Source organism: Aquila chrysaetos, chromosome 1 (genome assembly GCF_900496995.4).
Source record: "Aquila chrysaetos chrysaetos chromosome 1, bAquChr1.4, whole genome shotgun sequence".
Classification (NCBI taxonomy): Eukaryota; Metazoa; Chordata; class Aves; order Accipitriformes; family Accipitridae; genus Aquila; species Aquila chrysaetos.
Genome location: NC_044004.1, coordinates 69042792 through 69055687, shown reverse-complemented (window position 1 = coordinate 69055687; position 12896 = coordinate 69042792). Strand labels below are relative to the sequence as shown.

The 12896-nt window shown below is 40.7% G+C and overlaps 1 protein-coding gene across 4 annotated transcripts in view; it reads left to right on the top strand.

Annotated features, from left to right (window-relative positions):
- The window catches only part of SMAD1 (SMAD family member 1), a 50499-nt gene extending 38889 nt beyond the window's left edge, over positions 1-11610 (top strand). For all 4 annotated transcript variants that reach the window (XM_030028422.2, XM_041126398.1, XM_030028432.2 and 1 more), the window contains 4 exons: positions 138-254; positions 4162-4383; positions 8042-8298; positions 10201-11610. In XM_030028422.2, coding sequence (XP_029884282.1) covers positions 138-254; positions 4162-4383; positions 8042-8298; positions 10201-10344 — 740 coding nt within the window. In that variant the 3' untranslated portion in view covers positions 10345-11610. The remainder of the gene's footprint in view (positions 1-137; positions 255-4161; positions 4384-8041; positions 8299-10200) is intronic.
- Positions 11611-12896: the final 1286 nt, after the last annotated feature.

The window sequence follows — 12896 nt, the reverse complement described above, 5'->3', positions numbered from 1 at the left end:
CTCAGATTTCTGGTGGGTGGAAGTCTATAGCTGAGTCAGGCTGGAAGCATTTCCAGACTAAAACTGTTTATGTGGGTATGTATATATACTTTAAAGAGAGGAGAGGACTCGTGTATCTCTGCCTTTTCTATATTTAGCTGATACTCCCCCTCCTGCTTACCTGCCTCCGGAAGATCAGATGACACACGATACCTCCCAGCCAATGGATACCAACATGATGGCACCTACAATTCCTCCTGACATACACAGAGGAGGTAAAAATGCTTCCTTCTTGTCTTCTGCTTTGCTTTTTAAGAGTAAAGAACTTTCAGAACTTAATAGTTGTGTTTCAATTTTGGATGTATGTTGTTTATGGAGATTTTTAGCTGTAAAAAAGAAAAAAAACAAGCGGTGTAATTTTTTTCTGTTGTTGTAAGGGATAAAATAGTAAATCTGGCAATAAAAAAATTATAAATGTAAATATTTATTTAGGACAAGAAGCTGTCGTGTGACTCTTGGAAAAATGTAAAGTGTATGGGGTTTAGTACTTTCTTACTCCCAACCAACTCAATGGCCAGTCATGTTATGTTTTGTATCTGGAACTTCCACTAATCACCGAACAGAAAGAATTCCTATGATGCTATGCATTTCCGTGTGCAATGCTGAAATTACATGTGTGCAAGGAAAGCAATGTCTTTCTCTCTCATGATTACATTGATTTATTGGAACGATGCAGTTAATGCTATATAAAGCCTACTGAATTGTGGATGACAGTAGATATGGTCAAGAATAGCTCTCCAAGCAAAGACTTGATCAGAGGATGGATGCAAATACTGTCAGTTATGTAAACGCCCAGAGACATTTTACATGGGCAACTGGAATATCTGTATTTTTTCCTCTGAGACAGTACATCTCATAGAATTTTTTTTCTTATTGTGTTTTTGTCCTGAATTCTGAACTTCAGTCCTTAAAGAGTATGCTCTGGTTTTAATAATTTACCCTTCTCCTGGTCATAAGGGTGTTTTGAGGTTTTTTGTATTTTGTGTTGTTCCAACCTCTCTCTCCATTTTTTTTTTTTTTCCATCTTTGAGTCATGCAGTGATAGCACTTGGTTCAGATTTCAGACCTGTCTGCCTGAGGTGTGGCACTGCTACAAACTTTAAAATCTGTATTAAAAAAAAACCAACCCTATTGCTTTATGTACTATGACGCAAACATCTTTTTACACATTGCTTTTTAAAGCCTTTGCAGCCAGCTGTGACTGCTGAGTAAAGGATTTTAGTGCATTCATCACATTGTGAGAAATAGCCCCTTTAGAGAACACATAAGCTTACACAGTTGTGGCCCATGCCAAGAGCGAGCAGCAAGCTGGATGCTGTGCCAGAATGATTATCAAGATCACAAGCATATGAACAATTTAACTGTTGTTTGATTTTTTTTTTTTTTTTTTTTTTAACTTCTCTTGTTGCTAAGCTTAATGTCTACTTTCAGGAAGTATATTTGCCCTCTTAGAACAATTTGGATAGCTTTTGTGCTAACCTGTTTACTCTCTGTGTGGAATGAGTTTTGCATGTGATAAACCTTATCTGTAGCATTTCCACTTTTCGCTGATCCAGTACACTCTGTGTGTATGTATAGTCCTTGCTGGCCCAAAGTACATTTATCAATGTTTATGCCTAACTGCAGACCTTTTCATGTTTGTCCCTCTCACAAAATACACGAGTACTGTAGAATTCCTCTATTACATGACAGTTGATAAAGAGAAAAGGGTTTACATTTTTATTCTTGCTTTTTAATATTCAACCACTTAAAAATAAAAATTGTCTATTAGTATTTTTCTCTCCTAGTAGTTTAGGACAATGGATTTTCTCCTCTGTCCCTTCATTTAAAAAAAAACCCAAACAAACTTTACTTCTGTGTACCTTCACATGTTTATTATTCATATATGTATGCTCTAATTGCACTACTTAAAAAAAGAAAATCTGCTGCAGGTTGTAAAATAAGAGTTTTTGCTGTGAACTTACTGCAGCATTTTTGTTGCAAACTTCTTAGAAGCGTGTTCTTCATGGTGATTTGTTAGTCTTAAGAGATTTGATTTAACAAGCTGCATCCTGTCAATGAAGTTGGGTAATTTCCATTGTTGGCCCATGCTGGGAATAGAGAGACTAAACGCACCTGCTCTGCATGACTTAAAGCAAATGTAAGGAAGTTAGTATGAAATCTGTGTGAGAGAGATATGATTCATTCTGTAAGAATGGCCAGCTGGCAAGATTTCTTCCTGACATTGAGAACTGGGGCAAAGCTGCAGCTTTGATAATTGCTGGCATCTTCATGGGAATTAAAAGTGTAGTAACCTCTTACTAATAATTAATGACTGATTTTTATTATATTTTATTGGGTTTTTTGTTTTGTTTTGTTTTGTTTTTTACAGTGACGTGAAAGGATAGAAAATGCTAGGGTATCAGGAAAGATCAGCTCCTTTTTACCAGTGTTTTAAGCAAGTTATTGGTCAGCAGTAGACACTGTGCTCATAAGTTTTGCACAGTGATGTAGGATGTGTTATCCTGCTTTTGGTTATTTGCCACCTTTTTTATCTGCTATGTGCTGCTGGTTTGCAGGAGGACGTTTTGGTTTTTGTTTTGCTTGCATGTGTCAGAAAACTCATAATGGTATGATCTGTGAACAGAGGAAAATATGAACACTGGTCTTAGCTGGCTAATTTCAGTGAAGATTTGGGGCTGGGAGAAGGAAACCTCTGGCCAGAGAAACAGGTTTTTACCATAGTACCAGTCTGATTTTCATTTTAGCACTTTGACCTGTAGTTGGAGCTTTAATCTGCAAAGTTGGTATCTTAGCAGCAAGTCCTACTGTGCTAGGCTTAGCAGTGAAATAGTCTCCTTCATTTAAAAGAAACCACATAAAGCAACCACATCCCTTCGCTAGTCTCCTTTTATTTGGAGGCAGTTTAATAATTTGTAGCTATGTTTGACACTTGAAAAGAGCGCGCACTGGGTGGAGATACCTGAAGAAGCCCATGCTGTTGTTGGACACCCAGTGGGAAACTCTTTTTGGTAAAGACCTTTGGTATCATCTGGAGAAATTGTTCCCTGTGCACAGTCACAAGTGTTACCTCAAGACTTCAATGTGTTTCTAGAGCTTGATGGGTAGAAATTGTGAACCAGGAATTTCCTGTCGGCATTCTGCACGATTCCCAGCTTCAGTGAGGAGCCTGCTGAGGAGGAGCTTCTTGTTACCGGAGTCTGGAAAACCACCTTCTGAGAAATCCTTGCTATTACTCAACAAGTAATTTTTTTGGTGATGAACAATTGCAGATTTTCCATTTGGTAGCACTTGGTGAATAAAAGGTTCTCATTAAATAATATCTTCCTCCATTTCATCTGCTCTTCAGCGCAGTGTAATTGTTCGGCTCCTGTGCATTATGCCCTTGTTCAGCTTCTGATCCCAAGCAATATCTAATCATATTGAAGATGGGCTTCATGCATGTTCTGCAGACAAATATCAATCTCTCTTAGTTTTTTAAATCTCCTACCCTTCCCCCAAGAAGCCCAGGAGAAATATTTGTGCACACCCCGAATGCTGAAAGATTGATCTGCTGACTGTATATTTAAGCTACCTTGCTATACTTCTTGCTACCCAAAGTTACAAATGGTCTCTTGTGCAATTGTGTGTTGCTGTTTCTTCCTGTCACTGTACAACTTTGCAGTAAGCACAGAGGTGATTTCTAATTTGGTAGCTGAGTAAAATGAACTGAAGTCGAAGTTCATTTACTAAATTGGAAAGAAAGCTGAGCTGTATAATTGTAGCATTTCTCTGTTGTCTGGGCCCACACCGTTGTGTTGTAGAAAATGCGGCAGGGATATTGGGGTGCTGCTTGATATGCTCCCAGGAGCTCCTGCACTTTTCTGTTGATGTCTAGTGCCAACCTTTGTCTCTTGTGAGTCTTGTGAAGTAGAGGTGAGGTGAAATTATTCCATTGTATGTCTGTGGCTATGAAGAGTTCAAAAATAACTGAAGGTAGAAGAGCCTTCATTTAGCTGCAATTGCTTATCCGGCTCATCTTTCAGTGACCTTCTGCCGAAATCTGCAGGTTTATGAATCTTCACGTCTTGAGCCTGTATTCTAGCACTGTTAGATTGTAACGTTTCCATTGTTGCTTTACAGATGTTCAGGCAGTTGCTTATGAAGAGCCGAAGCATTGGTGCTCCATTGTCTACTACGAGCTGAATAATCGTGTCGGGGAGGCGTTCCACGCTTCTTCCACCAGCGTCCTCGTTGATGGTTTCACTGATCCTTCAAACAACAAGAACAGATTTTGCCTGGGGCTGCTCTCGAACGTTAACCGCAACTCCACCATTGAGAACACTAGGCGGCATATTGGCAAAGGTGAGTTGCATGGATCTTTGCATTCGGTTTTTTGGGTTTGGGGGGGCAGGCCACGTTTTCCCCTAGATGTGACAACCTGGGCCACTTGCCTCAAGAGCAGGCTGGTCTTCCCAAATACATGGGGTAAGTGCTTGTGTTGGTAAATACATAATTCTCTGGCCAGGTCTTATAAGCAAAGTGTTGTTCTTACCTGGTGTGTAATTACAGGAAGCTTTTACCCTTAATCAATTTTTAATTGCCTGAAGGCTATCATAATCTTAATTAGAATGAGAGCTTAAGGCAGTTTGTCTAATGAAATGTCTTGATTTGTATTGGTCATTGGTGTATATGGAAATGCAAATTATAATTCTTGGCACCAAATTTTTAGCTAGCCTTAGTTCCAACATAAATTAGCTATCCTAACATGTATTTAGAGAGACAACCTGATAAAATAGTTTTTCCAAATGCATTTTTCATAGGCTGGTGATTCTTTCAGTGGAAATTTTGTGCTTCTATGGCTGTGACAGTGTCCTGCAAAAGAGAATATCTTCTGTTTTATGTGTGACTTAATACAGTCCTCTTTTTTGAGAGCTCACCTATAATGCAAATGACTGGCAAAACTGACATTGCGCCCTGCAAATGGGGCATTCCTGCCAGACACATTTTTTAGGCGTTTACATTATTAGTAAACTCTTAAATTTTCTGAGGCAGTTGAGGGTTCAGCATGCCCAAGCAGTGGGGTGTATGTTGTAAGTGCCAATTAATGAAGTGTCTTCTTCCTCCTTAGAGGAGGAAAGAATTGAAACTGAAGAGAACTGTCAGGTCTTCAAGTTTGAGCCCTCAGTCTGGAGAGCTTCTCTCTACATGAGGACTTGTGCTACTCTCAGCAGTATACCACACCTGTGCTGTGTCACTCAAGTACTAATACTTCTTCCTTCTTTTCCTCCCCATCCATCTTACCAAGTATCAGGATATTTATTTAACACCTCATTCATATTCCTGTTAAAAGTAACCCAGCTGCAAGCAGAGTTCTGCTGAAGCACTTAACTGTGTGTGTACTGAAGCAGCGTGTGGAAGAGACAAGGATGCTGTTGAATAAGTAAATGTGTACAACTAATGATGATGTAGAACTGTTAGTCTTTGAGGAAGGAGGTGTAAATCCCAAACTTGAAGACATAGCCATAAATGTTTTTGCACATCAGGTGGGAGTGTATCTGTACCCACACAGGTACACGCATAGTCAGCGGCAAAATCTTACATGACGGAGCACAGTCAAGGCTTTCTGACTGGACTTGAGTTTAGTTTTTAAATTCTGCGTGTTTGCTTCTCTGACTCATGACATTGTGGGAAGTGAAAGGTTTAAACAGCAAATAATCATTTTTAAACACAAAAGGCAAATTTTCTTGCTTTCTCAAAGCCTTTGGAATTGAGTCCTACTGACAGCAAATCTCCACAAAGGTTCCCTGTATGTCATAGAATCGTTTAGGTTGGAAAAGACCTTCAAGATCATCGAGTCCAACCATCATCCATGCCCACTAAACCATGTTCTGGAGTACCTTGTCTACGCGCTTTTTGAATACCTCCAGGGATGTAGACTCAACCGCTTCCCTGGGCAGCCTATTCCAATGTCTGACAACCCTCTCAGTAAAGAAATTTTTCCTAATATCCAACCTAAACCTCCCTTGCCGCAACTTGAGGCCATTTCCTCTCGTCCTATCTCCAGCCACCTGACAGAAGAGACCAGCACCCACCTCACTACAGCCCCCCTTCAGGTAGTTGTAGAGAGCTATAAGGTCTCCCCTCAGCCTCCTTTTCTCCAGACCAAACAGCCCCAGCTCCCTCAGCCGCTCCTCACAAGACTTGTGCTCCAGGCCCCTCACCAGCTTGGTTGCCCTTCTCTGGACACGCTCCAGCACCTCAATGTCTTTCCTGTAGTGAGGGGCCCAAAACTGAACACGGCGTTCAAGGTGCGGCCTCACCAGTGCCGAGTACAGGGGGACGATCACCTCCCTGCTCCTGCTGGCCACACTATTTCTGATACAGGCCAGGATGCCGTTGGCCGCCTTGGCCACCTGGGCACACTGCCGGCTCATATTCAGCTGGCTGTCGACCAGCACCCCCAGGTCTTTCTCTGCCGGGCAGCTTTCCAGCCACTCTTCCCCAAGCCTGTAGTGCTGCATGGGGTTGCTGTGACCCAAGTGCAGGACCCGGCACTTGGCCTTGTTGAACCCCATACAGTTGGCCTTGGCCCATCGATCCAGGCTGTCCAGATCCCTCTGTAGAGCCTTCCTACCCTCGAGGAGATCAACACTCCTGCCCAACTTGGTGTCATCTGCAGGCTTGCTGAGGGTGCATTTGATCCCCTCGTCCAAAGCATTGATAAAGATATTAAACAGAACTGGCCCCAACACCGAGCCCTGGGGAACACCACTTGTGACCCGCTGCCAACTGGATTTCACCCCATTCACCACAACCCTCTGGGCTCGTCCATCCAGCCAGTTTTTCACCCAGTGAAGAGTACACTTGTCCAAGCCATGAGATGCCAGCTTCTCAAGGAGTATGCCATGAGAGACAGTGTCAAAGGCCTTGCTGAAGTCAAGGTGGATAACATCCACAGCCTTTCCCTCATCCACTAGGCGGGTCACCTGGTCAGAAAAGGAGATCGGGTTGGTCAAGCAGGACCTGCCTTTCATAAACCCATGCTGACCGGGCCCGATCGCCTGCTTGTCCCGGACTTGCCATGTGAGTGCTCTCAAGACAAACTGTTCCATAATCTTCCCCGGTACTGAGGTCAGGCTGACAGGCCCGTAGTTCCCCGGATCCTCCCTCCGACCCATCTTGTAAAGGGGCATCACATTGGCAAGTCTACAGTCCTCTGGGACCTCCCCCGTTGACCAGGATCGCCGATAGATGATGGAGAGTGGCTTGGCAAGCACCTCCGCCGGTTCCTTCAGTACTCTTGGATGGATCCCATCTGGTCCCATAGATTTGCGAGTGTCCAGATGGCGTAGTAGGTCACTATTTCCTCCTGGATTAAGGGCGGTATATTCTGCTCTTCTGGGGCTGCTTCCATCAGTGGCAGGTGAGGGAGGAGGCAGCAGAAGTGAAAAGGACTATAAAATTGTTGTGTACCCTCATTTGACAGATATATCTGAGAAACACAAGGGCCATTTTCTTTTTCCAGCTTTCTGGAATTAAAGTGAGCTGAAAAAACTCATGCTTCCCAAAATAGCATTCAGGACTTCTCCAGAGAACCCAGCTTGGGGCTGCTTTAGTATCTACAAATTATGCAGTAGGTTTCTGCTCTCTCATCTTGCATTCCCAATTATTGTTTTACATAAATATAATGAGAAAAAGTTCAAGTGGTCAAGCCATCCAATGTACTGCATCAAAACTACTGCAGTGCTTTCTAGTTTATTGTTGTTGAATATACAACATGTTAAACCGCAGGAATTGCCAATTTCTGTTATATATACATACATACACACCCTCCTTTCAAATCACCTGCTGATGAAACAGAAAAGTAAAAATCAAGTTTGAAGACAGACAGGTGATGGTCTGATATGCAGTTATGTTTATCTCTTTAAATAGAAACCTATCTCTGTGAAGACAGAGCATGAAAAATAGATAACACAGTGTGAATTCATCTAACCTCCTTATGTCAACCTTCTCCTCCCAGGCGTTCATCTCTATTATGTTGGTGGGGAAGTGTATGCTGAATGTCTTAGTGACAGCAGTATTTTTGTGCAAAGTCGGAACTGCAACTACCATCATGGGTTCCATCCCACCACGGTCTGCAAAATCCCCAGTGGCTGCAGTTTGAAGATTTTCAATAATCAGGAATTTGCTCAGCTTTTGGCTCAGTCAGTGAACCATGGCTTTGAGACAGTGTATGAGCTTACTAAGATGTGCACTCTCCGTATGAGTTTTGTAAAGGTATGTGAAAATTTGCTTGAGATTAAGAAAAAATAATTTATTTTGCTTATAAAATAATGTGGTGATTTTGAATGGTCCACTGCCTTCCTCCATCAGCCTGTTAATAGCTGTTGAGTTTTAAGTATGGAATAATGTTCGTTAAGTGTACGACAGATCTTAATGAAACTAAAATGTCTTTGTGGAAAAAAAATTCATCTGACGCGCATAATTTGAAAGCTTGAGGTGACTTGCAGAAGGTGTTTCTTCACATAAGTCTGTAGTCACTTGTGAAGCATTTCTATCATGTCTGTTAACTATTCTAATTTCATTGAATTGTCTCCTGTAAATTTTTAGTGTTTCAGTTGAATTCTGGTATTTAGTATGTGTATAGATAGTGTGTGTGTGTATCTAGAATTATTTGCATAATTACTCTGGAATTATGGGGCTTGTCGTCTTAATCCTGTGGGATATGGCAAGATACCGTACAAGTTTTGAAAAGAATTGAGTCATTAATTACTTAGACTAAAAGTGGAAAAGCCACCAATTCATTATGTAGCATCAGCTTTTGCCCCTTTTTTTTGCCCATTGGTACAGTCCATGCCATCTCCTGCTCTCTCAGAGGCCCAGCTGAACTTCATGCTCCTGTTCCTGGGTGCTATTTTTGGAGAGTTGAGCTGGGACTGCAGTGTAAGTCGTTACAGCGGTTGTGGGAGTGTAGATAGCATAATCCTCTAAATCTGTCTTGACCAGCAAATTGACCCAAATTAGAAGCTGCAGTAATTATTTAGAATAATATACATACCTTTCTATTCTAGGGGGGCATGCAAGGTCAAGATTTGTGATGTGGCTGTGAGTGTCAATGTAGGTACTGATATAAAAGGACTGGTCACATATGTGAAAGTAGTTAAATGAGGATGGTAATATGCTGAAGTGCTCTTCTTGATAGGATAGAAACTTTCAGATGTGTTAGGACAGGAGCTGCTAAAATGGAATAGGTTGTTTATAGCTCTGCATCCTATAGAGGTGTATGGCAGTGTTGCCTGAACAGTTGCACGAGACCTCCTGCGTATGAGATGTTGCACTGCACAATGTTTAGAGCTGCTGCCACCTGTGTTGGGAGCTTCGTAATCCCTTCATTATGGGTTAATATAGAGCAGAGCAAACTGTACCTGTGGCTGTCTTAGTCTTGTCTCCGCATCCGCCCCCTAAATGGTTCACTTACAAAATGATTTTGAATGCTGTTTAAATATCTGCTTATATCTTTGGTAATTACTGTAACTGAATCAGGTATAAGCTGAAACAAAACCTATCTTGTCTTAACTTGAGAAATAGCCTGCTGGGGAATGACTGTGCCCTCTTTCTCCAAAGAGGAATGTTTCTTGTTTATTGTGTCCATCCTGCAAATGATGCTTTGGTTCTTGTCAGGCAGATGCCTCACCCCCACTTCCATAATGTCAGTCTATGACCTCATTTTTTTGATTTGTGGATATGTTTGGCAGCATTTCCCCCTCCAATTTGTTCTATTTTTGGTCTTGGCAGAGAAGACTTGATTATCCCCCTCCTCAGAGGCTTTATTGGAACATCATACAGCTGGCAGTGAGGTATGGGGAAATTTTTCACTGCCACAAGTTATGTCTTTAAGAATTTAAAGACTTCCATTCCAAGAGATTGAGATCTCAAAATGACACTTTCTCCAAATTTCTTTTTTTTTTTTTTTTTTTTAACTTCAGATTTGTTTGTTGAAGTGTGATAATAGTTGGTGCATGAAGGGTATTACGCTACCCTGCTGATAATGACTGTTGAAAGCTAGAGTATTTTGGTAAGAAAGATGATTGAAGTATGCTTTTCATGTATTTGATATTATAAAATAGGGTGATTTTTTTTTTTTTTTTTTTCTTTCCCCACTTACGATTCTATTTCTAGGGTTGGGGAGCTGAATATCATCGCCAAGACGTAACGAGCACTCCATGCTGGATAGAGATACATCTTCATGGTCCCCTTCAGTGGCTGGATAAAGTACTTACTCAAATGGGCTCTCCTCATAATCCTATTTCTTCAGTGTCTTAAAAGGTCCCAAGCTCCTGCATTTTGGAAACAATTGAGCCTTGCATGTACTTGAAGGATGTATGAGTCAGACACACACTTCCCCCCCCCCCCCCCCGCACCCCGAACTGGCAACAGCTGAATAAGAGCCATGAGAATACTTGACTTCTGTGACCAACTGTTGGATTCGGAAAAAAAAACAAAACCAAACAAAACTTTGACATACTGTTGGTATCAAGAATTTTAGTTTACATTGTAATGTACTATTGCAAAGTTGATTTGCAGGGCTTAGTGCAACGGGGACAACCGAGCCAAAACCACAATCTGTCGAACTGAGTTCCCGAAGTATCTTCCTGTAGCTGGCATTCTGAGATTCTCTTTCTTCCTTACGTTCAGCGCTTGCTTTTTTCCCCTGTGTCCTCCAGGGCTAAGAGCTGATGGTGAAGTCTGCTTTTTGCAGGCTCTCTGCAGTACATTTTAAAACCATTTGTCTAAGTTGATGATTGCTGTTCTCTTTAAAAGAAAAAAAAAGTCATAAAGGTTTAATCTCAATAACTGTGTAATAATCTTTGAAATTGTGTCCTGACCATACTGCTGTAAGAATGTTAGGTATGTTTTTTCCTAAATGTATGTACGGTGTATTTGAAAGTTTAGAAATTAATTAGGTTTAGACCATAAAGGAATTAGGAGTATTTGAATGGGGGGAGGTGGGAGTGGGAAGGGAAAACGACAACTGAAATGTAGAATATATTGTAAACATAGCTTGTTAGTTTAAACTGAGGTCTGAGTTTTGCTGTGCATTTCATTTTTATAGTGGCTTTATCTTGTTAATTCTGACTATTTTTGCCTCTTCGTTTTCCCCCAAAACAATTGCGCAGCTAGTTAATTCTTTTACCCATGAAGAGGACAAAATGATTAATTCTTGCAGTTTGAAGGCTGCAACTCTATGTATTTCAAGACAAAATTGTACAGAGTGCTCTTTAACTATTGAGCAGTTTTATACAGTTTATGTAACAGAAGTAGGCTTTTAATTTTGTAAGAGAATCTTGTTTTGCCAAACCTAGTAACTGTTAATTGTTTGGAAGACTTCAAAATCCATGTGTGGGTCTATTTCAAACTTTTAAAAATATATATATATTTTTAATTTTTATTTTTTTTTACTGCTTTGTTTATTTTCTTCTCTTTGATCTTTTATATTCACGTAAGCTGTAGTACTTTAAGTACCTTTATTCCAAAACTAGTGGGTCCTCTTTACTGGAAGTTTTGAATAAAACCTGTTGTTACTGCTTACATTTGATTAAAACTTTGTCTTGTCCACTTCTTGGTAGACTCTTAAACCAGATAAAGATACAGTCTTGGAGGAGGAACAACTAGAAATGAAGATACGCTGAGCTTAGACATTTATGATTAGTACAGGTTAGTAACCCTACTAAACTCCATATATGAGATAAATGAGTACTCTAGAGAAAAATATTTCCTAACCAGGCAAGATTAGAATCGATGCAGTAATACTGAATTATCCTAGCCACTTAGTTAAATTTCTGTGAGATTTCAACATACAGTATCTGTATGTGAAGAGATTTTGCTGAGGTTGCACCATCAGCAGGCTCTCGCTACTCCTTGCCATGGTTGTGGTGAAGAGCCTCCATGCTCCTTTCCCCACACCTCTGCTTTTTCTCTGGGGAGAGGTGAGGGAAGGACTGTCCCTTTGCAGCTGCAAAGTGTCTGTTAGGTGCTGGGATGATGGAGTTTGAGAGCCTAGGGGTTGACTGGAGGTCCAGTGCCTGTGCCTGGCTGTAACGGACCATGCAGCACTAACAGGAGCATGAGGGAAAGCTGAGCAACAGTGATGAATGTGTGTTCAGCCAGATGTATGCATGTGTATGTCACTGTCATGAGTAATAGCCCTTTTTGGAGAATGAGTCAATCCCATCTTTTTCTTTTCCCTCTTAATTCCATTGCTTGGTTTAGTATATGTTTTTAAGACTAACCCTTCTTCCCCTGCCAAGGGGGAAAAAAAAATCCATAATGTTCAAGTTCCCTACTTAGGAGGACTTGGTTAGTGACTGTTTTACTTTTTTGTATTTGTAAGTTCCAAGAACAGATTTTTTTCTTTTTAATTCAGTTTAACATATATTTTTCATAAAGAAGCAGTCATAGCACAAATGCGAGTCTTAAAAATAAGTAAAATTTAAAAATGACCAAAAAGAGAAAGAATGGTGTTTGCTGTTCAGTCACTGTCTCTGTTTTTTCCATCTTCAGCCTCTGCTACATTAACTCCCAGCTGTTCCCAACTAGTTTCCTTCCATTTGTTGGAATGCAGCACTGAGGTAGTGACTTTTTTTTTTTTTTAATCAGTGCTGTAACCATCCATCATGCAAGTCTTAAGAGTGTTTCTGTTTGGATGTTTTCATATTTGGATGATACTGTGCAAGTTTTGGTAAACTTTGAAATGGCTTTGCAGTAAGAAAAGACAGTTCGATGTTGTAACTGCATTTGAGTGTTAGTGTCTTGTATGTTTGGGCTGTAATGCCTCTCTGTTTTCCCTAAACGGGGATTAAAATCAGAAGATTCTA